The sequence below is a fragment of the Triticum dicoccoides genome, chromosome 7B, assembly GCF_002162155.2.
Source record: "Triticum dicoccoides isolate Atlit2015 ecotype Zavitan chromosome 7B, WEW_v2.0, whole genome shotgun sequence".
Taxonomy (NCBI): Eukaryota; Viridiplantae; Streptophyta; class Magnoliopsida; order Poales; family Poaceae; genus Triticum; species Triticum dicoccoides.
The window spans coordinates 568821487-568842432 of NC_041393.1; the positions used below are offsets into that span (position 1 = coordinate 568821487).

A 20946-nucleotide genomic window follows, 5' to 3' on the forward strand; every position below is an offset into this window, starting at 1 on the left:
ATCCTGCGTGGATCCGATGCTTGTTACCTTTGAAGACTGTGCTTCTTCCAGACGATTAGGCGTCATGGTCTAGAGCATCCAAGAGGAATTGTGGATTGCCAAGTGACCGAGTATGTGAAGGTTTGGAAGTCGCCTGAAGACTTACCATGAGTGATTGGACGAGATCTATGTGATCTTAGTGTAAGGAGAATACGGTGAGGACTTGGTGTCCTGAGCTGCGTGCTCAGCGACTGGGTGTCCAGGACTGTGTGTCCTCGAGTTTAAATACTCAGCCGCTCCAACCAGACGTACAACTGAGACAGCAGTTGGAACTGGTCGAACAAATCATTGTCCTCACCAACCTTATTGGTTCTATTTCCTCAACTCTTTCATTTCCTCATTACTGTGTTGAGTAATTGTTCATATATGTGTTTGAAGACTTTGACTGAAGACTTTCTCAATTTCCTCAGTTCAATTTCTTCAGTCTGTTTGTCTTCATCTTGTGATATCATGTGTTTACGCTTTCTGTACTCTGTGCTTGTCTTCATTTCATCATGATGACTAAGTCTGTATCCTGTTATGCTTACTTCTGAGTAGTTATTTCGCTGCTAGTAGTTCTTCGCTAAGGTATTTCCTCACTGGCAAATTCCTCAGTGAAGAATTCATAAAAATCGCCTATTCACCCCCCTCTAGTCGATATAACGCACTTTCAGAGGTATCAAAGTAATCCAGGAGTGGATCACTGGACTGCGGTCAAGAACATCCTGAATACCTGAAAAGGACTAAGGATATGTTTCTCGTTTATGGAGGTGACAAAGAGCTTGTCGTAAATGGTTACGTTGATGCAAGCTTTGACACTGATCTGGATGACTCTAAGTCACAAACCAGATACATATTTATATTGAATGGTAGAGCTGTCAGTTGGTGCAGTTCCACGCAGAGCGTCGTGGCGGGATCTACATGTGAAGCAGAGTACATAGCTGCTTCGGAAGTAGCAAATGAAGGAGTCTGGATGAAGGAGTTCATATCCGATCTAGGTATTATACCTAGTGCATCGGGTCCAATGAAAACTTTTGCGACAATACTGGAGCAATTGCCTTGGCAAAGGAATCCAGATTTCACAAGAGAACCAAGCACATTAAGAGACGCTTCAAATCCATTCGCCATCAAGTAAAGGATGGAGACATAGAGATTTGCAAGATACATACGGATCTGAATGTTGAAGACCCATTGAATAAGACTCTTCCACGAGGAAAACATGATCAACACCAAGACTCCATGGGTGTTAGAATCATTACATTGTAATCTAGATTATTAACTCTAATGCAAGTGGGATACTGAAGGAAATATGCCCTAGAGGCAATAATAAAGTTGTTATTTATATCTCCTTATATCATGATAAATGTTTATTATTCATGCTAGAATTGTATTAACCATAAACTTAGTACATGTGTGAATACATAGACAATACATAGTGTCCCTAGTATGCCTCTACTTGACTAGCTCGTTAATCAAAGATGGTTATGTTTCCTAACAATAGACATGTGTTGTCATTTGATGAACGGGATCACATCATTAGAGAATGATGTGATGGACAAGACTCATCCGTTAGCTTAGCATTATGGTCGTTACAGTTTTATTGCTATTGCGTTCTTCATGCCTTATACATGTTCCTCTAACTATGATCATATGCAAATCCCGAATACTAGAGGAACACCTTGTGTGCTATCAAACATCACAATGTAACTGGGTAATTATAAAGATTCTCTACAGGTGTCTCCGAAGGTGTTTGTTGGGTTGGCATAGATCAAGATTAGGATTTGTCACTCCGTGTATCGAAGATGTATCTCTAGGCCCTCTCGGTAATGCTCATCACTATAGGCCTTGTAAGCAATGTGACTAATGAGTTAGTTATGGGATGAAGCATTACGGAACGAGTAAAGAGACTTGCTGGCAATGAGATTGAACTAGGTATGATGATACCGACGATCGAATCTCGGGAAAGTAACATACCGATGACAAAGAGAACAACGTATTTTGTTGTGTGGTTTGACCGATAAAGATCTTCGTAGAATATGTAGGAGCCAATATGAGCATCCGGGTTCCGCTATTGGTTATTGATTGGAGATGTGTCTCGATCATGTCTACATAGTTCTCGAACCCGTAGGGTCCGCACGCTTAATGTTCAATGATGATTTGTATTATGAGTTATGTGTTTTTGATGATTGAAGATTGCTCGGAGTCCCGGATGAGATCACGGACATGACGAGGAGTCTCGAAATGGTCGAGACATAAAGATTGATATATTGTACGAAGGTATTCAGACACTGATACATCTCCAACGTATCTACTTTTCCAAACACTTTTGCCCTTGTTTTGGACTCTAACTTGCATGATTTGAATGAAACTAACCCGGACTGACGCTGTTTTCAGCAGAACTGCCATGATGTTGTTTTATGTGTAGAAAAGAAAAGTTCTCAGAATGACCTGCAAATCCACGGAGGCACTTTTTGGAATTAATAAGAATTTCTAGGCGAAAGAAATACACCAGGGGGCCCAGGGCCTGTCCACGAGACAGGGGGGCGCCCCCCCTGTAGGGCACGCCCTCCTATCTCGTGGGCCCCCTGGACCTCCACCGACCTCAACTCCAACTCTATATCTTCCGTCTCGCGGAGAAAAAAATTAGAGAGAAAGTTTCATCGTGTTTTACGACACGGAGCCGCCGCCAAGCCCTAATCTCTCTCGGGAGGGCTGATCTGGAGTCCGTTTGGGGCTCCGGAGAGGGGGATTCGTCGCTGTCGTCATCATCAACCATCGTCCATCACCAATTTCATGATGCTCACCGCCGTGCGTGAGTAATTCCATTGTAGGCTTGCTGGACAGTGATGGGTTGGATGAGACTTACCATGTAATCAAGTTAGTTTTGTTAGGGTTTGATCCCTAGTATCCACTATGTTCTGAGATTGATGTTGCTATGACTTTGCTATGCTTAATGCTTGTCACTAGGGCCCGAGTGCCATGATTTCAGATCTGAACCTATTATGTTTTCATGAATATATGTGTTTTCTTGATCCTATCTTGCAAGTCTATAGTCACCTATTATGTGTTATGATCCGACAACCCCGAAGTGACAATAATCAGGATACTTCTCGGTGATGACCGTAGTTTGAGGAGTTCATGTATTCACCATGTGTTAATGCTTTGGTCCGGTTCTCTATTAAAAGGAGGCCTTAATATCCCTTAGTTTCCGCTAGGACCCCGCTGCCACGGGAGGGTAGGACAAAAGATGGCATGCAAGTTCTTTTCCATAAGCATGTATGAATATTTACGGAATACATGCCTACATTACATTGATGAATTGGAGCTAGTTCTATATCACCCTATGTTATAACTACTGCATGAGTAATCGCATCCGACATAATTATCCATCACTGATCCATTGCCTACGAGCTTTTCATATATTGTTCTTCGCTTATTTACTTTTCCGTTGCTACTGTTACAACTACTACAAAAACTCAAAAACATTTATCTTTACTGTTGCTACTATTACCATTACTATCATACCACTTTTGCTACTAAATACTTTGCTGCAGATACTAAGTTATCCAGGTGTGGTTGAATTGACAACTCAACTGCTAATACTCAAGAATATTCTTTGGCTCCCCTTGTGTCGAATCAATAAATTTGGATTGAATACTCTATCCTCGCAAGCTGTTGCGATCCCCTATACTTGTGGGTTATCAAGACTAATTTCTGGCGCCGTTGCCGGGGAGCATAGCTCTATTCTCTGAGTCACTTGGGATTTATATCTGTTGATCACTATGAAGAACTTGAAAGACACTAAGACCAAGATTTTGCCCTCAACTACGAGGGGAGGTAAGGAACTGCCATCTAGCTCTGCACTAGATTCTCCTTCCGTTATTAGTAGGCTTGCGACACCTAAACCTGCTACTGCTATGAATTCTGATATGTCACATGTTATTGATGATGCCACTTTTGCTATGCATGATGAAACTACTTCTGTGCGTGATACTACCTTGCCATTAGGTGAATTTCTAGATGAACAACTTGCTAGAGTTAGAGGGAATGAAAATATTGAAGAACCTATTATTGATGATAGTGATGATGAACGTTCCCCCAATGATTATGTATTACCTGTTGTTCCTAAGGGTTATGTTATGAATGAAGCAGTTGCTATGGAAATTCTTGCTTGCAATGATAGAAATGATCTTAAGAAATTATTGACTAAATGGAAGCAACAGTCTCTTAATGCTAGAATGAAACCCGATCCTACTTTTGCTACTTCACCTATCTGTGTTACTGATAAGGATTATGAATTCTCTGTTGATCCTGATATTATTACTTTAGTTGAATCTGATCCTTTATATGGCCTTGAATTTGAAACTGTAGTGGCACATCTTACCAAGTTGAATGATATAGCCACCCTGTTTACTCATGATGAGAAGTATCGCTATTTATACATCCTTAAGATATTTCCGTTCTCAATAAAGGGTGATGCTAAGACTTGGTATAATTCTCTTGCTCCTGGTTGTGTGCGTAGTCCCCAGGTTATGATTTATTACTTCTCTGCTAAATATTTCCCTGCTCATAAGAAACAAGCTGCCTTGCGGGAAATATATAATTTTGTGCAAATCAAAGAAGATAGTCTCCCACAAGCTTGGGGGAGGCTTCTCCAGTTACTTAATGCTTTGCCTGATCATCCTCTTAAGAAAAATGAAATACTTGATATCTTTTATAATGGACTAACCGATGCTTCCAAGGACCACTTGGATAGTTGTGCTGGTTGTGTTTTCAGGGAAAGAACAGTCGACGAAGCTGAAATATTATTGAATAATATGTTGACTAATGAAAATAATTGGACTCTTCCCGAGCCAGTTCCTGAAGTAATTCCTGAACCAATTGAGCCAACTCTTGAGCCTATTCCTAAACCCACTCCGAAGAAGAGAGGTGTTTTATTTCTCAGTCCTGAAGATATGCAAGAGGCAAAGAAATCAATGAAAGAAAAAGGTATTAAAGCTGAAGATGTTAAGAATTTACCACCTATTGAAGAAATACATGGTCTTAATTTACCGCCTGAAGAACCACATTGTCTTGATAACCCGACACAGGTAGTAAAGGTAAATTCTCTCTATAGATATGATAAAGTGGAAATACCGTCTACTAAATTTCATAGCCCATGCTTGGATGAATTTGATGACTTTATGGCTAGACAAGAAAGTTTTAATGCTTATGTTGGTAGAGAGTTAAAGAATAATGCTTTCGAGATAGGACGCGTAGGTGATAATCTGGCTAGAGTTAAAGATGAACTTCACCACATTAGAAAATATGCTTCTATGGTTGCTACTCAAGCCGAGCAAGTACTCAAAGCTCAAAATGATTTGCTTGATGAGTTGAATAATAAAAATGACTTTGCCGTTAGAATGGCTACTAGAACTGGTAGAATGACTCAGGAACTTTCGTATCCTGAAGGCCACCCTAAAAGAATTGAACAAGATTCTCAGAATAATAATCTAGATGTTCCTAGTTCTTCTAAGAAGAAGAAAAAGAAGAATGATAGGACTTTGCAAACTTCTAGTGAACCTAATGTAGAAACACTTGAGAATCCCAATGATACTTCTATCTCTAATGCTGAAAAACAATCCAGAGATGAACATGAACCTGATGATAATGCTAATAATGATGTTCATGTAGATGCTCAACCTAGTAATAACAATGATGTAGAGATTGAACCTGCTGTTGATCTTGATAACCCACAATCAAAGAATCAACGTTGTGATAAGAGAGATTTTGTTGCTAGGAAGCACTGTAAACAAAGAGAACCATGGGTTCAGAAACCCATGCCCTTTCCTCCTAAACCATCCAAGTCAAAGGATGATGAGGATTTTGAGCGCTTTGTTGAAATGATTAGACCTATTTTCTTACGTATGCGCTTAACTGATATGCTTAAAGTAAATCCTTATGCTAAGTATATGAAGGATATCATCACAAATAAAAGAAAGATACCGGAAGCTGAAATTTCCACCATGCTTGCTAATTACACTTTTAAGGATGGAATACCAAAGAAACTTGGAGATCCGGGTGTGCCAACTATACAATGCTCCATTAAAAGAAATTATGTTAGAAATGCTTTATGTGATCTTGGAGCCGGTGTTAGTGTTATGCCTCTCTCTTTATATCGTAGACTTGAATTGAATAAGTTGACACCTACTAAAATATCTTCGCAAATGGCTGATAAATCAACTGATGTACCTGTCGGTATTTGTGAGGATGTGCTTGTTGTGGTTGCAAATGTCACTATCTTAACGGACTTTGTTATTCTTGATATTCCTGAGGACGATAGTATGTCTATTATCCTTGGTAGACCTTTTCTTAATACTGCAGGGGCTGTTATTGATTGCAACAAAGGCAATGTCACTTTTCATGTTAATGGCAATGAGCATACGGTACACTTTCTGAGGAAATAATCTCAAGTTCATCGCATCAATTCTATTGAAAAAGTTCCAACTATTACTTTTGGAGGTTTTGAATTTCCCCTACCTACTGTCAAGAAAAAGTATGATATTATTATTGTTGGGGATTTTCATATCCCCGTTGAGGTAACTTAGTGTTATTCGAAATTTCTCCGGTTCCGTGTTATTCGAAATGAGTTTGTTAACAAGACTTGATCAACCTTGTTAGTGGGTTCATTTTGATGACCACAAGATGGATGAAACTAGAAGGCACAACCTTGTGTACCCTCTTTTTACTTTCTGGTTTTTAGAATAAATAAAGGAAAATTAGTATTATCCGTCTGTTTTCTGAATTATCTGTGCATTAAAAAATAGTCCGAAAATAAAAGTGCTCCAAATGCCCTGCAAATTTAGTATAATTTTTTCTGGAATATTTGAGGATTTTAGGCACTAAAAACACTGCAGGAGGGGCAAGCACCAGGCCACGAGAGAGGAGGGCGCGCCCCCCCTGTAGGGTGCGCCCCCTGTCTCGTGGGCCCCTGGTGGCTCTCCTCCACTTATTCCAGCACCCACACACTTCGTATTCTACCCAAAAAATCCCCATCCAGCTCAAGCACAAGTTCTAGCTCGTTTTGCTGCGATTTTCAATCTCTTAGCTCAAAGCTCCATTCACAAAACTGCTTTGGGAGATTGTTGCTTGGTATGTGACTCCTCCATTGGTCTAATTAGTTTTTGTTCTAGTGCTTTATTCATTGCAAATTTTTTCTGCTTAGGTGACCATGTTCTTGAGCTTGCATGTTACATTTTTGAGGTTCCAAGTAATTCTAATGCATGATATGGGCTCTAGGCACTTGTAGGAGTAGTTGCTATCAATCTTATTTGGTTTTATGCACTTTTATTTTGAAGTTACTAAAATTTCAGAAATTTTCAGAAAATGTTGAGGAAACTTTTGAGGGGCTCTTCTAGCCAAAGCTCCTAGGAAAAACAAGCTAAAGAGAAGGAAAAAACCAAGTATAATCTTCCTCGCTTAGCGGAAGTACGACCGTGTGAATGGCCATGTGATGATTTCTTGAGAGAGGCTGGAATTCATGAAGACTTTTATGATTTAATCAAGACTGCAGGCCTCACCGGTTTCATCAATGACCGAATCTATCAGTATCTCTTACTCACCAATACTTTCGTGCAAAACTTTTATTTTTATCCTAAGAAGTCACCACCTAAAGTATCATTTCATTTATATGACGAGTTCAAAGAAATGTCTTTATGTCATTTTTGCACGGTATGTAGGATACCTTATGAGGGAGAATTAGAGGAACCCATCGTGAAGATGTGGCTGGCTTTGTTAATATTATCGTTGTAGAGGAGCCAAAGAAGGGTTCCGAAGCGAAAGTCTCTAGCATACACTTTCCTGTTTTACGCTACTTTGCCATATTCGCTAGTAGATGCTTGATTGGTCGTGGGAATAGTGGAAACTTGAGTGTTCCTGATATTATCATTCTTCAACATGCTTTGCTTGGAGATAATAGTTTTAATATGGGTGTCGTCATTGCTAAACGGCTAGCCCTTAATCGTACAAAAGGCCCCATATTTGGAGGTATCTATGCTGCACGTCTTGCTAGGCATTTTCAGATACCCATTAGGCACCATGAGGAAAAGGAGACAATATTGCCTCCTCACATTCTAGATTACAAGAGCATGGTAGCACATAAGTTTATTGTTGACAACGAAGATAGGATGCTCTTGTATAAACTTAGATTCAATAAGAAACACTTTGAGATTATTATTTTGCCTGCGCCTCTGTTGTTTGATTTGCTTGCAGAAAAATTTTACGTTACACCAGAGGCGGTGAACAATCATCGAGCTTAGGCTTTTACTCCAGAACCTGAACCTGAGCCGGAACCTGAACTGGACCCTTATCGTGCATCATCTGTCCAATGGGATCCAGAGATGACCAGCCAGTGGTATCCTGATTACACCTCTCATTACACCGGGGAGAGTAGCGGCAATCCTTGGTATTAAACCAACTTAGGCCAAAAGCCTAAGCTTGGGGGAGTACGTGTTTCTCACCGACTTTACATTCATGTTCACACACTAGTCGTCGGTGCTCATACTCTTTCATTGTATTATCCATGCTAGTTTAAATTCCTTTTTCTAGTTTTCTTCTTGTGTGTTTGATAAACCTTGAGAAAAACCAAAAAAAAATAGTTATTTTAATTTCCTTGCCTGTAGTAGGAATTAAAATGAAAACCCAAAAAGATTTCTCGTTCTTCTTTTACTTGTTGGGAGCTTTCCCATGTAAATAGTTTTATTTTCTTTTCTTTCCTTTGGGGGTCGAGAAGACCATATTGAAAATGCTTAGTGGCTCTTATATGCATGATTGTTTATTTAATTTAGAGCCCGTATTACTTGTCTTCTCTCTTGAGTTGAATGCTTGCAGATTCCAGCTTAGTCCAATGCACGTACACTCTTATTATTATACACATCGTTCGGTCGTGCGAGTGAAAGGCAATAATGACGATATATGATGGACTTATTGGGATGATAAAAGCTGGTATGAACTCGACCTCTCTTGTTTTTGTAAATATGATGAGTTCATCGTTCCTGAGTCAGCTATTATGAAGTAAACATATTTGCAATGACATTTAGAGATTATAGTTACTTGTGCCATGCTTGATTAGCTATGAGTTATAATGGTTTACCTTGCGTGCCAACATGCTATTAGAATGATTATGATGTGGTATGATGGGATGGTATCCTCCTTTGAATGAATTGAGTGACTCGACTTGGCACATGTTCACGCATGTAGTTGAATCAAATCAACATAGCCTTCACGATATTTAAGTTCATGGTGGATTATATCCTACTCATGCTTATACTCGGTGTGAATTAATTTTAATGCATGCTTACGACTGTTGTCGCTTTCTCAGTTGGTTGCTTCCCAGTCTTTTGCTAGCCTTCACCTGTACTAAGTGGGAATACTGCTTGTGCATCCAAACTCCTTAAACCCCAAAGTTGTTCCATATGAGTCCACTATACCTACCTGTATGCGGTATCTACCTGCCGTTCCAAGTAAATTTGTATGTGCCAAACTCCAAACCTTCAAATGAAATTCTGTTTTGTATGCTCGAGCAGCTCATGTTACAACTAGGGTTGCCTATATCTTACATGCTAGGTGGGTTATTCTCAAGAGGAGTGGACTCCGCTCCTCATTCACGAGAAAGGGCCGGTAACCAGGATACCCAGTCCCATGATCCAAAAGAACAAAGCAAATCAAAATAATTAAACAAAACTCCCCCAGGGCTGTTGTATGTTGGAGGCACTCGTTGTTTCAAGCAAGCCATGGATTGATGCTTGTTGGTGGTTGGGAAAGTATAAACCTTTACCATTCTATTTGGGAACTGCCTATAATGCATGTAGTATGGAAGATACAGCCATCTCATAGGTGTTGCATTGACAGCGAAAGTATGCCGCTCAAAATGTTATTCAATCTCTATTTTAAAATCGAGCTCTGGCACCTCTATAAATCCCTACTTCCCTCTGCGAAGGGCCTATCTATTTACTTTTATGTTGAGTCATCACCTTCTTATTAAAAGCACCCGCTGGAGAGCACATTGTCATTTGCGTTAATTATTATTGGTTCATATTGTGTATGACTTGACTGGATCTCTTTTACCATGAATTACAATGTTTAGTCAGTCCTTGATCTTTAAAGGTGCTCTGCATTTATGTTTTGCAGTCTCAGAAAGGGCTAGTGAGATACCATTTTGTTACATCATGTTATGATTGTTTTGAGAAAGTGTTGTCATCCGAGTTTTATTATTATTGCTCGCTAGCTGATTATGCTATTGATATGAGTAATTGTGAGACCCAAGTGTTATTGTGAGTATGGTTAGTTCATAATATTTGTTGAAACTTGAATGCTGGCTTTTCATGTTTACAACAACAAGAGCAAACAGAGTTTGTAAAAGTTTTTCTTTATCACTTTCAGTTTATCAACTGAATTGCTTGAGGACAAGCAAAGGTTTAAGCTTGGGGGAGTTGATACGTCTCCAACGTATCTACTTTTCCAAACACTTTTGCCCTTGTTTTGGACTCTAACTTGCACGATTTGAATGAAACTAACCCGGACTGACGCTGTTTTTAGCAGAACTACCATGATGTTGTTTTATGTGTAGGAAAGAAAAGTTCTCGGAATGACCTGCAAATCCACGGAGGCACTTTTTGGAATTAATAAGAATTTCTAGGCAAAAGAAATACACCAGGGGGCCCAGGGCCTGTCCACGAGACAGCCCCCCCCCCTCTGTAGGGCGCGCCCCCTATCTCGTGGCCCCCCTGGACCTCCACCGACCTCAACTCCAACTCTATATCTTCCGTCTCACGAAGAAAAAAATCAGAGAGAAAGTTTTATCGTGTTTTACGACACGGAACCGCCGCCAAGCCCTAATCTCTCTCGGGAGGGCTGATCTGGAGTCCGTTCGGGGCTCCGGAGAGGGGGGTTCGTCGCTGTCGTCATCATCAACCATCCTCCATCACCAATTTCATGATGCTCACCGCCGTGCGTGTGTAATTCCATCATAGACTTGCTGGACGGTGATGGGTTGGATGAGATTTACCATGTAATCAAGTTAGTTTTGTTAGGGTTTGATTCCTAGTATCCACTATGTTCTGAGATTGATGTTGCTATGACTTTGCTATGCTTAATGCTTGTCACTAGGGCCCGAGTGCCATGATTTCAGATCTGAACCTATTATGTTTTCATGAATATATGTGTGTTCTTGATCCTATCTTGCAAGTCTATAGTCACCTATTATGTGTTATGATGCGACAACCCCGAAGTGACAATAATCGGGATACTTCTCGGTGATGACCGTAGTTTGAGGAGTTCATGTATTCACCATGTGTTAATGCTTTGGTCTGGTTCTCTATTAAAAGGAGGCCTTAATATCCCTTAGTTTCCGCTAGGACCCCACTGCCACGGAGGGTAGGACAAAAGATGTCATGCAAGTTCTTTTCCATAAGCACGTATGACTATTTACGAAATACATGCCTACATTACATTGATGAATTGGAGCTAGTTCTATATCACCCTATGTTATAACTATTGCATGAGGAATCGCATCCGGCATAATTATCCATCACTGATCCATTGCCTATGAGCTTTTCATATATTGTTCTTCGCTTATTTACTTTTCCGTTGCTACTGTTACAACTACTACAAAAACTCAAAAACATTTATCTTTACTGTTGCTACTATTACCATTACTATCATACCACTTTTGCTACTAAATACTTTGCTGCAGATACTAAGTTATCCAGGTGTGGTTGAATTGACAACTCAACTGCTAATACTCAAGAATATTCTTTGGCTCCCCTTGTGTCGAATCAATAAATTTGGGTTGAATACTCTACCCTCGAAAGCTGTTGCGATCCCCTATACTTGTGGGTTATCAGACACCATAATGGTTTTGGGATGTTTAGGATATTTATCGGGGAACCGAGGGGTTACGGGAACCCCCCCCCCCCGGGGAAGTTATGGGCCTTAGTGGGCCATAAGGGAGTAGGAGAGGGCAGCCCGCAGGGTGGTCCCCCCCCTCCCAAGGGAGTCCGAATTGGACAAGGGGGAGGGGCGCATCCCCCTCTTTCCCTCTCCCTGTCCCTCTCCTTCCCTCTTTCCCCTTCTTGGAATAGGAAATGGAGACCAACTAGGATTGGGAATCCTAGTTGGACTCGCCCTTGGCGCGACCCCTCTGGGCTGCCGGCCTCCTCCCTCTCCTCCTTTATATACGTGGGCAGGGTGCACTCCAAAGACACATGATGATCTTTGTTCTTTGTCGTGTGCGGTGCTCCCCTCCACAGTTTATGGCTCTAGTCATAGTGTCGTAGTGCTTAGGCGATGCCCTGCGTGGATCACATCATCAACACCGTCGCCACACCGTCGTGCTGACGGAACTCTCCCTCGACCCTCTACTGGATCAAGAGTTCGAGGGACGTCATCGAGCTAAACGTGTGCTAAACACGGAGGTGCCGTACGTTCGGTACTTGGATCGGTTGGATCGTTAAGACGTTCAACTACGTCAACCGCATTAACTAACGCTTCCGCTTTCAGTCTACAAGGGTACATGGACACACTCTCCCCTCTCGTTGCTATGCATCTCCTAGATAGATCTTGCGTGATCATAGGATTTTTTTTGAAATTGCATGCTACGTTCCCCAACAGAACCGTACTTACGTACGGCACAAAAACCACAATGGTGATTTATGAAGTTTGTTGTTTTAACCTTCACAAGGACCGCCCGCAGTCAAATTCGATTCAGCTAAAGTTGGAGAAACAGAAACCCCCCAGCCACCTTCATGCAAAACTACTTGCATGCCTGTCGGTGGAACCGGTCTCATGAACGCGGTCATGTAAGGTTGGTCCGGGCCGCTTCATCCAACAATACCGCTGAATCAAAATAAGACATTAGTGGTAAGCAGTATGACGATCACTGCCCACAACTCTTTGTGTTCTACTAGTGCATATCATCTACGCATATACCTGGCTCAGATACCACTGTTGGGAAACATAGCATGCAATTTCAAAACAATTCCTATGCTCACGCAAGATCTATCTAGGAGATGCATAGCAACGAGAGGGGAGAGTGTGTCCACATACCCTCGTAGACCGAAAGCGGAAGCGTTAACTTAACGCGGTTGATGTAGTCGAACGTCTTCTCGAATCAACCAATCAAGTACCGAACGTATGGAAGCTCCTAGTTCTGCACACATTCAGCTCGATGACGTCCCGCGAACTCTTGAGCCAGTAGAGGCACGAAGGAGTCGATGAGTTCCTCAGCACGACGGCGTGATGACGGTGTTGGTGAAGTGATTCGCGCAGGACTTCGCCTAAGCACTACGACAATATGAACGAAGGAGTAAACGGTGGAGGGGGCCACCGCACACGGCTAAAACAATTGATGTGCTTTGGGGTGCCCCCTGGCCCCGTATATAAAGGAGGAGGGGAGGAGGCCGGCCACAAGGGGCGCGCCAAGGAGGGGGAGTCCTACTAGGACTCCACTCCTAGTAGGATTCGGCCCCCCTCTTTTTTTCCTTCTATGGAGGGGGAAAAGAGGAAGGGAGAGGGAAGAGGAGAAGGAAAGGGGCGCGCGCCCCCTCCCCTAGTCCAATTCAGACTCCCCATGGGAGGGGGGCGCGGCCACCCCTTATGGGATGCCTCCCCTCTACCCTATGGCCCATGTAGGCCCAACAATTCCCCGGGGGGGGGGGAGGGTTCGGTAACCTCCTAGTACTCCGAAAAATACCCGAACCTTTCCGAAATCATTCCGGTGTCTGAATACTATCGTCCAATATATCAATCTTTACCTCTTGACCATTTCGAGACTCCTCGTCATGTCCGTGATCTCATCCGGGACTCCAAACAACCTTCGGTCATGAAAACGCATAACTCATATAATCCATATCGTCATCGAACGTTAAGCGTGCGGACCCTACGAGTTCGAGAACTATATAGACATGACCGAGACACCTCTCTGATCAATAACCAATAGCGGAACCTGGATGCTCATATTGGTTCCCACATATTCTACAAAGATTTTTATCGGTCGAAGCGCAATGTCAACATATGTTATTCCCTTTGTCATTGGTATGTTACTTGCCCGAGATTTGATCGTTGGTATCTTTATACCTAGTTCAATCTCGTTACCGGCAAGTCTCTTTACTCGTTCCATAGTGCATCATCCCGCAACTAACTCATTAGTCACATTGCTTGTAAGGCTTCATATGATGTGCATTATCGAGAGGGCCCAGAGATACCTATCGGATACTCGGAGTGACAAATCCTAATCTCGATCTATGCCAACCCAACAAACACCTTCGGAGATACCTGTAGAGCATCTTTATAATCGCTCAGTTATGTTGTGACATTTGATAGCACACACGGCATTCCTCCAGTGTCTGGGAGTTGCATAATCTCATAGTGGGAGGAATATATATTTCACACGAAGAAAGCAGTAGCAATAAAATTGAACGATCATTATGCGAAGCTAACAGATGGGTCTTGTCCATCACATCATTCTACTAATGATGTGACCCCGTTATCAAATGACAACTCATGTCCATGCTTAGGAAACTTAACCATCTTCGATCAACGAGCTAGTCTAGTAGAGGCATACTAGGGACACATTGTTTTGTCTATGTATTCACACATGTATCAAGTTTCCGGTTAATACAATTCTAGCATGAATAATAAACATTTATCATGAATAAGGAAATATAAAATAACAACTTTATTATTGCCTCTAGGGCATATTTCCTTCAAGTTCATTCCAAAGATCTTATGAAAACAAAGACAAATGTTTAAACAAATTTTGGCTCAAAGACTCTAGAAGAGAGCATCGATTGTTCGAACTTTTAGAATTGTATTTTGGGAAGTTGGCGTCATCAGTTTATTCTAAAAGTAATTGTCTACCACCAACATCTTATTGCATGATGACATTTTCGACAAAACAAACCTCAAACATAGTACATGTGGATACCCCAAATATATAAAGTATAAAAAACAAAATAGGCAATAAAATATCCCCTCCAGAAGAAAGACTTGTGGAGGGTGGGCTTGTTTTACCTACATCTGTCGCTTCCTCCCTTCTCCATAGCCACTGCCTCCTAGCTTCTCGTCCTCCCCCTTTCCTTGCCGCTACTAGAGTCCAAATGTCATCCTAAGTCCCGACGCTGATCGATGAAGGCAGTGGTGGGGAGGTCTTTGCTCTGGTAACCTTCATCGGCAAGATGGGATCTACAAGCGATGACTTGAGGCATAGGGTATGGCGGTGTACTAGAGTGATGGTCTTTCCGACCAGGCTGACGGTCTCTGATGACGAGCGTTGGTGGTTGCGATCACATCTTTAGATACATGGGCTGCAGCAACGACCTTTTGTGTCCAAACCAGGAGGCCCTCCGCTCAGGTGCGTGGATGGCATCGTGGTCTTGCACTGCTAGGCGATTTTCGCAATGGGGCGGAGGGTCATGGACCTTTAGATCCGACGAATGACGAGTATGCGTTACCAATTCTGCTGCCACTGGCAAAGACAACCAAGGATGAGGATGGTGTCAGTCTGCCAGAGTGTCACGAATTGGAATTTTGGCGGTGTCAGTGACCTTCCTCCCTAGCTAATCTTGATCACATGTGTGGCGGTGATCTTTGTTATCCCGAGCCTTTGATGGCGACTATCACTTGTTGCAACTTGACCGCCTGTTTGTGCATGCATGATCTTCACTTGCGTGGCATCTCACGTGAAGACCATGCTACTCATGTAGCTGCCGGGATCACGAAAAATGATGACGACTGTACATGATGACTTCGCTTTGGTGGTGCTTCTGAAGTAGCCGGTCTCGAGCTCCGAGAAGAAAATCCAGGACCTGGCCTTTGCTGGTCTGATCTGACGGCGACGGCGCTTGAGCGACATACCCTCCAAGGCGTAGCTGCTGAAGAATCTTCATCATTGTCCTTGTGATGTTATGAGATGGTTAGTGTGATTACTTCCGTTTCTTTCCTCACCTTAGGCATAGGCTTTGGTTCAGTATAACTGCCTTATTGCCGCCTTGTTTTTTATGTATGTATATGTTGTTGTTGGTTGTATGAATTTTAGTCATGCAAAGATATATTGTGTGCTCATTGTGTTTTCTAACCCTTGATGTTTCAAAAAAAAATTTTGAAGAGCGCCTCCGAAAGACTGAGCCGGCATATCATCTTGAGATGTACGAAGTCGTCGTAGGCGCCTCGTTGTCGACGGGAACGTCTTCTCGCACTGAATGTGCATCGCCAGAAATCCTGAAATAAATCCAGAAATAAATGCGAGCATCAGGATTTGAACCCTGATAGGCTGAGGATACCATAGTCCCTCTAACCATCCAACCACAGATTGGTTCACTTGATGTTTCAGTTTTAGTCAGTAAAATTCGCTCATTGTCGAAAAAGAAAAGACTCGTGAGGATCAGTACCGGCGCCGTGTAGTGCGTGCGCCCTGAGCCCGGGACTTCCTTACGCGTGAGGATGAAGAGTCGTACGCCCGTACAAACTTGCCAACTAAAATGCCGTGCGTACGTACAGCGGTACAGGCACAGCAGCTCTGATGAAACAACCGCATTTCCCCCCGATATCCGATCTGATCATAGCTTCGCTTCCGTCTGTCCATCGGCCGGTGCCGGCGGTCGGTGGCTGGAAGATATCCCAGCAGCTTCCTACGCTACATAATAGATCGTCGTCCAATAATACGTGCGGCCACACATTCTTAGTTCCTAGACTAGACTTCTGCATTATACAAGTGGGCATGGATTTACATGTTCATTTCTGGGATCAGGGACCAGAGGAACGAATGCTCCCAGCGTAGACAACGCCATCACATGTCCACTTGAGACCGACGTGGCCAGCAATACTCTCTTGTAGTCTTCTCCGCGTACCACATACGTACTGATCACCGTATTCGGCGGCAGAAATGCACGCGGTGCAGAGGGCAGAGCGACGCAAGTTGCAACAAGGTCAGAATGATTTGCAGCTGGCAGGCTAATGGAAAAATGGCCACGGAATCATGCACGACATATCAAACTGACGCGCCAGATGTTAGTCAAAAGGGCACTATTCTGAAGGTTGGTCAACCATATGATACAATTTTATCACGGCCATGTGTGTCACAATTTAAAAAATGTGCTTCCCGTTTGCGAGGTGTATGCACGGGTCCTCCATGTTTTTCTTCTTCTTTTGGGGCACCGACGCCCCATGTCTGTATACCCCAGCTTGCGGTTTTCAGGTTAATTTAATGTCGTTTTTCGTTGAATTTTTTGCGATTCTTTGCTTGCCATGCCGGGAGACAGCAAAAAGATGAGGGTGCGAGTCATTGTATATGCAGCCAGAGATTCAAAGTTTGCGGTTATTATCTTCTCCAAGTTGATCTCGGGGAAACGAATGCCGATGACGATGATGCAGAATCACAGAGTTGCGGTGGGCACGATGGTTCATAGTTGACGAAAAAGGGTTTATCCTCGCTTTATATTACAGTATAAAGCAACTCGATAGTTCATAGTTAAATTAAGCGTGATTCAGAACGAGCAATCGATCCACTAGTAGACTTCTATTTTATTTACATTACATGAAAAGTGCACAGTTCCAGCCCCCGGGAGCAAAAAAGAAATGAAAAGGCGAACCGAATGGTAATAAAGTAGCTGCAACCTGGACTGGGCAATCTCCCCTGCCATTCTGCTGTTGCGTTCGGCCTGCGATTCCTCCCATGTGCCCCAAACAATTCCGTTTGCTGGAGCAGCACGAAATGCCAAGCCCGTAGATCTGGCGCTCAGCACGGACCAGTACCACGCTTCCTTGCAAGGCATGTAAATCGATCTGGCCACCGAGAATTAGCCCGAGTTTTCAAGTGGTCGAACGCCATTAAAATGTCACCTGACATCCATTGACCTACCAACATAAATGTATCGGATTTGCAGCTCGATCGCGATCGCGGCGACGACGAGGAGGAGAAGCTCTGGCTGAGATCTTCGTGCTCGTGAACGAAATCCGAGCGGAGGCTTCGGAAAGTCCAAAGGCGCGCAAAGCAAGCAAGCGTTGGCTCAGTTCTCGTGGGACGAAAGGAAAAGGGAAAGCGGAGGGAGGGAGGCGCGAGGAAACGTGGTTTCCATGAACTGCCAGCGAGCCCGGCTCGCTCTACCGACCAGCGGAGCGAGCTCGAATAAACTAATGGCGATCGCTTTCCAAATCATCGTCTAGTTAGTGTACTAAGTTGTATCCTTCTCCCCGGCCACTACTGCCGCGCTGTGCCCGCGCCTATCTATTTGTCCATTATCGATCGTATCCATTTCTTAATTCCTTTCCTCCCCCCGACTTAACTAACCATCGGGCTACCATTGATATGCAACTTGAGGAATGCGTTGCGATTGTGGATACTACTTGTAGTACCACAAGGAAGGGATAGGAGCTCGGTGGGTCTCTCTGCTTTCTGAGGTTGGGCCAAGATGAAGGTCCCTCTCCCTGTGAGGAGCAAGAGCTTCAAGAAGAGCAGGGGAGCCTCATGCAGCCTCCCCCTGCTGCTGCTCATTGGGGCCGTCCAGTTCTTGGTGATCGGTATGTGTTCTTCTTCCATGCATTGCATTGCATTGTTTTGTTTCGTCAGAGAAATGTTCATCCTGTTGCTGTTTGATTCATCCTGTTGCTTGTTCATCGGTTCTTCTGGCGGAAATGGAGATTTGACATTGAGGTTTGTTTCAATCTGCAGGCAAGCCTTTTCCGTCGCTCTTGATGGATAGCAGCAGGAGGAGGGCCTTCTTCAATCTCGCAGGTAGGCATCATCGCCATCCTCTCAATAATCTTCTGCTACAATGTCGATGATTGGTTAGTTCACCCGGGGAAAGAAAAGAAGCTCTTGATTAAAATTTGCAATGTGAATTTCTGTGTTGTGCAATGCAGAGGAGGAATTCATCCCGGAGCCACAAGTGAGCTGCGACTTCAACGACACGAGATCCGACTACTGCGAGATGGCCGGCGCCATCCGCATCCGCGGGAGTACGTCGGAGGTGTTCGTCATGACCCCTCGCCGCGGCACCACCGCCGGGGACGTCGTCGGCGACAACGCGACGTGGATCGCCGCCAACGCCACGAGCTGGAAGATGCAGCCGTACACGCGCAAGGGGGAGGCGCGCATCATGAACGGCATCACGGCGGTCACGGTGCGGCTGGCGGACGCCGACGAGGCCCCCGCGTGCGAGGTGATGCACGACGTGCCGGCCGTGGTGTACTCCAACGGCGGCTACTGCGGCAACTACTACCACGACTTCAACGACAACATCATCCCGCTCTTCATCACCACGCGCCACCTGGGCGGCGAGGTGCAGCTGCTGGTGAAGCAGAAGCAGGCGTGGTGGTTCGGCAAGTACGGCGAGATCGTGGACGGGCTGACGAGGCACGAGGCGCTGGACCTCGACGGCGACGCGCGCGTGCACTGCTACCGGCGCGCCTTCGTGGGGCTGCGCAGCCACAAGGACCTGAGCATCGACCCGCGCCGCGCGCCCAACAACGTGTCCATGGTGGACTTCAAGCGCTTCCTCATGTGGCGGTACGCGCTGCCCCGGGAGCACGCGATCCGGACGGACGACGAGGTGGTGGGCGGGCGGAGGCCGCGGCTGCTGATCATCACGCGGCGGTCGCGGCGGCGGTTCATGAACCTGGAAGAGATCGTGGCCGCGGCGGAGGAACTCGGGTTCGAGGTGACGGCGTCGGACCTGATGTCGCCGCCCAAGAAGCAGGGCGGCGAGGCGGCCGTGGTGGGCGACGGCGGGCAGGCACGGATGGCGGACGCGTCGGCGACGGTGAACGCGTTCGACGTGATGCTGGCGGTGCACGGGTCCGGGCTGACGAACCTGGTGTTCCTGCCGATGAACGCGGTGGTGATCCAGGTGGTGCCGCTGGGGCGGATGGAGGGGCTGGCCATGGACGAGTACGGCGTGCCGCCGCGGGACATGAACATGCGGTACATCCAGTACAACATCACGGCGGAGGAGAGCACGCTGTCGGAGCTGTACCCTCGCGGCCACCCGGTGTTCCTCGACCCCGGCCCCATCCACAAGCAGAGCTGGTCGCTCGTCAAGGACATCTACCTCGGCAAGCAGGACGTCCGCCTCGACATGGCCCGGTTCCGGCCCGTGCTCCAGAAGGCGCTCGACCTCCTCCGGTGACACGCACACTAACATGACACACGCCGGCGCCGGCGACGACGACACATACATACATCATGTTAATCAGATCAACTTTTTTCCCCTTCTTCTTCTCGTTCTTTGTCGACATGAAATCAAAGGTGTACACAAATTGATTCTAGTTTTTTGGCCGTTGCATGGACAACAGGGTGGCGACGTTTTTGTTGTATGATTGATTGATTGTAGTCCAGTCATTTTCTCGGAGCCGTGACGAGCGTACGTGTCTGGCAAGGCAGCTAAGCGCCAACAACAAGGGGAAGAAAACAACGTCATGTGAGGCATCAAATGGTTTTCTTTAGATGGACCGACAAGGCGAGGGTGGGGAATGAAGCATCAACCCTCGTGCCCCAATCGGGCTGCGCCAAAAAGATTCCACAGGTGTTATGTTGGTCGGCGAGAAATGTTGGAGCACCTACCGGACGTACCTGCATATGCCGCGCAGGGTGCGTCCAGCGGCCGTGGTGATTTTTCTTCGGCGACACCGATGGGTCTCTTCTTTGCGGCGAGCATCGACCCGACTTTGTTCATTTTTATTTTCAAGGGTAAGGTCATCTCCAACCCGGACCCTAAAACCGCCCGCAACCGTTTGAACCGTGTGGTTAGGATATGTTTTGTCATCCAATGTGGTCATGTTTCTGCTGGCCGGTCCACACGCTTTTTTTTTCAGCAGCCAGAAGGCAAACTCGGGGAAGGGGGAGGGGCTTTGCAGGAGTCTGGACACCAATCACGTAGGACTCCGACACCCCATTGA

General features: G+C 44.9%; 1 protein-coding gene across 1 annotated transcript; it reads left to right on the forward strand.

Moving 5' to 3' along the window:
• Positions 1 to 17934: 17934 nt before the first annotated feature.
• On the forward strand, positions 17935 to 20524 carry LOC119341885 (beta-1,2-xylosyltransferase XYXT1-like). The gene is made up of 3 exons (XM_037613733.1): positions 17935 to 18570; positions 18722 to 18784; positions 18913 to 20524. Exons 1-3 carry the CDS (start codon positions 18462 to 18464, stop codon positions 20175 to 20177), a joined length of 1437 nt encoding a protein of 478 aa, XP_037469630.1. The 5' UTR covers positions 17935 to 18461; the 3' UTR covers positions 20178 to 20524.
• The last annotated feature ends 422 nt before the right edge of the window (positions 20525 to 20946 follow it).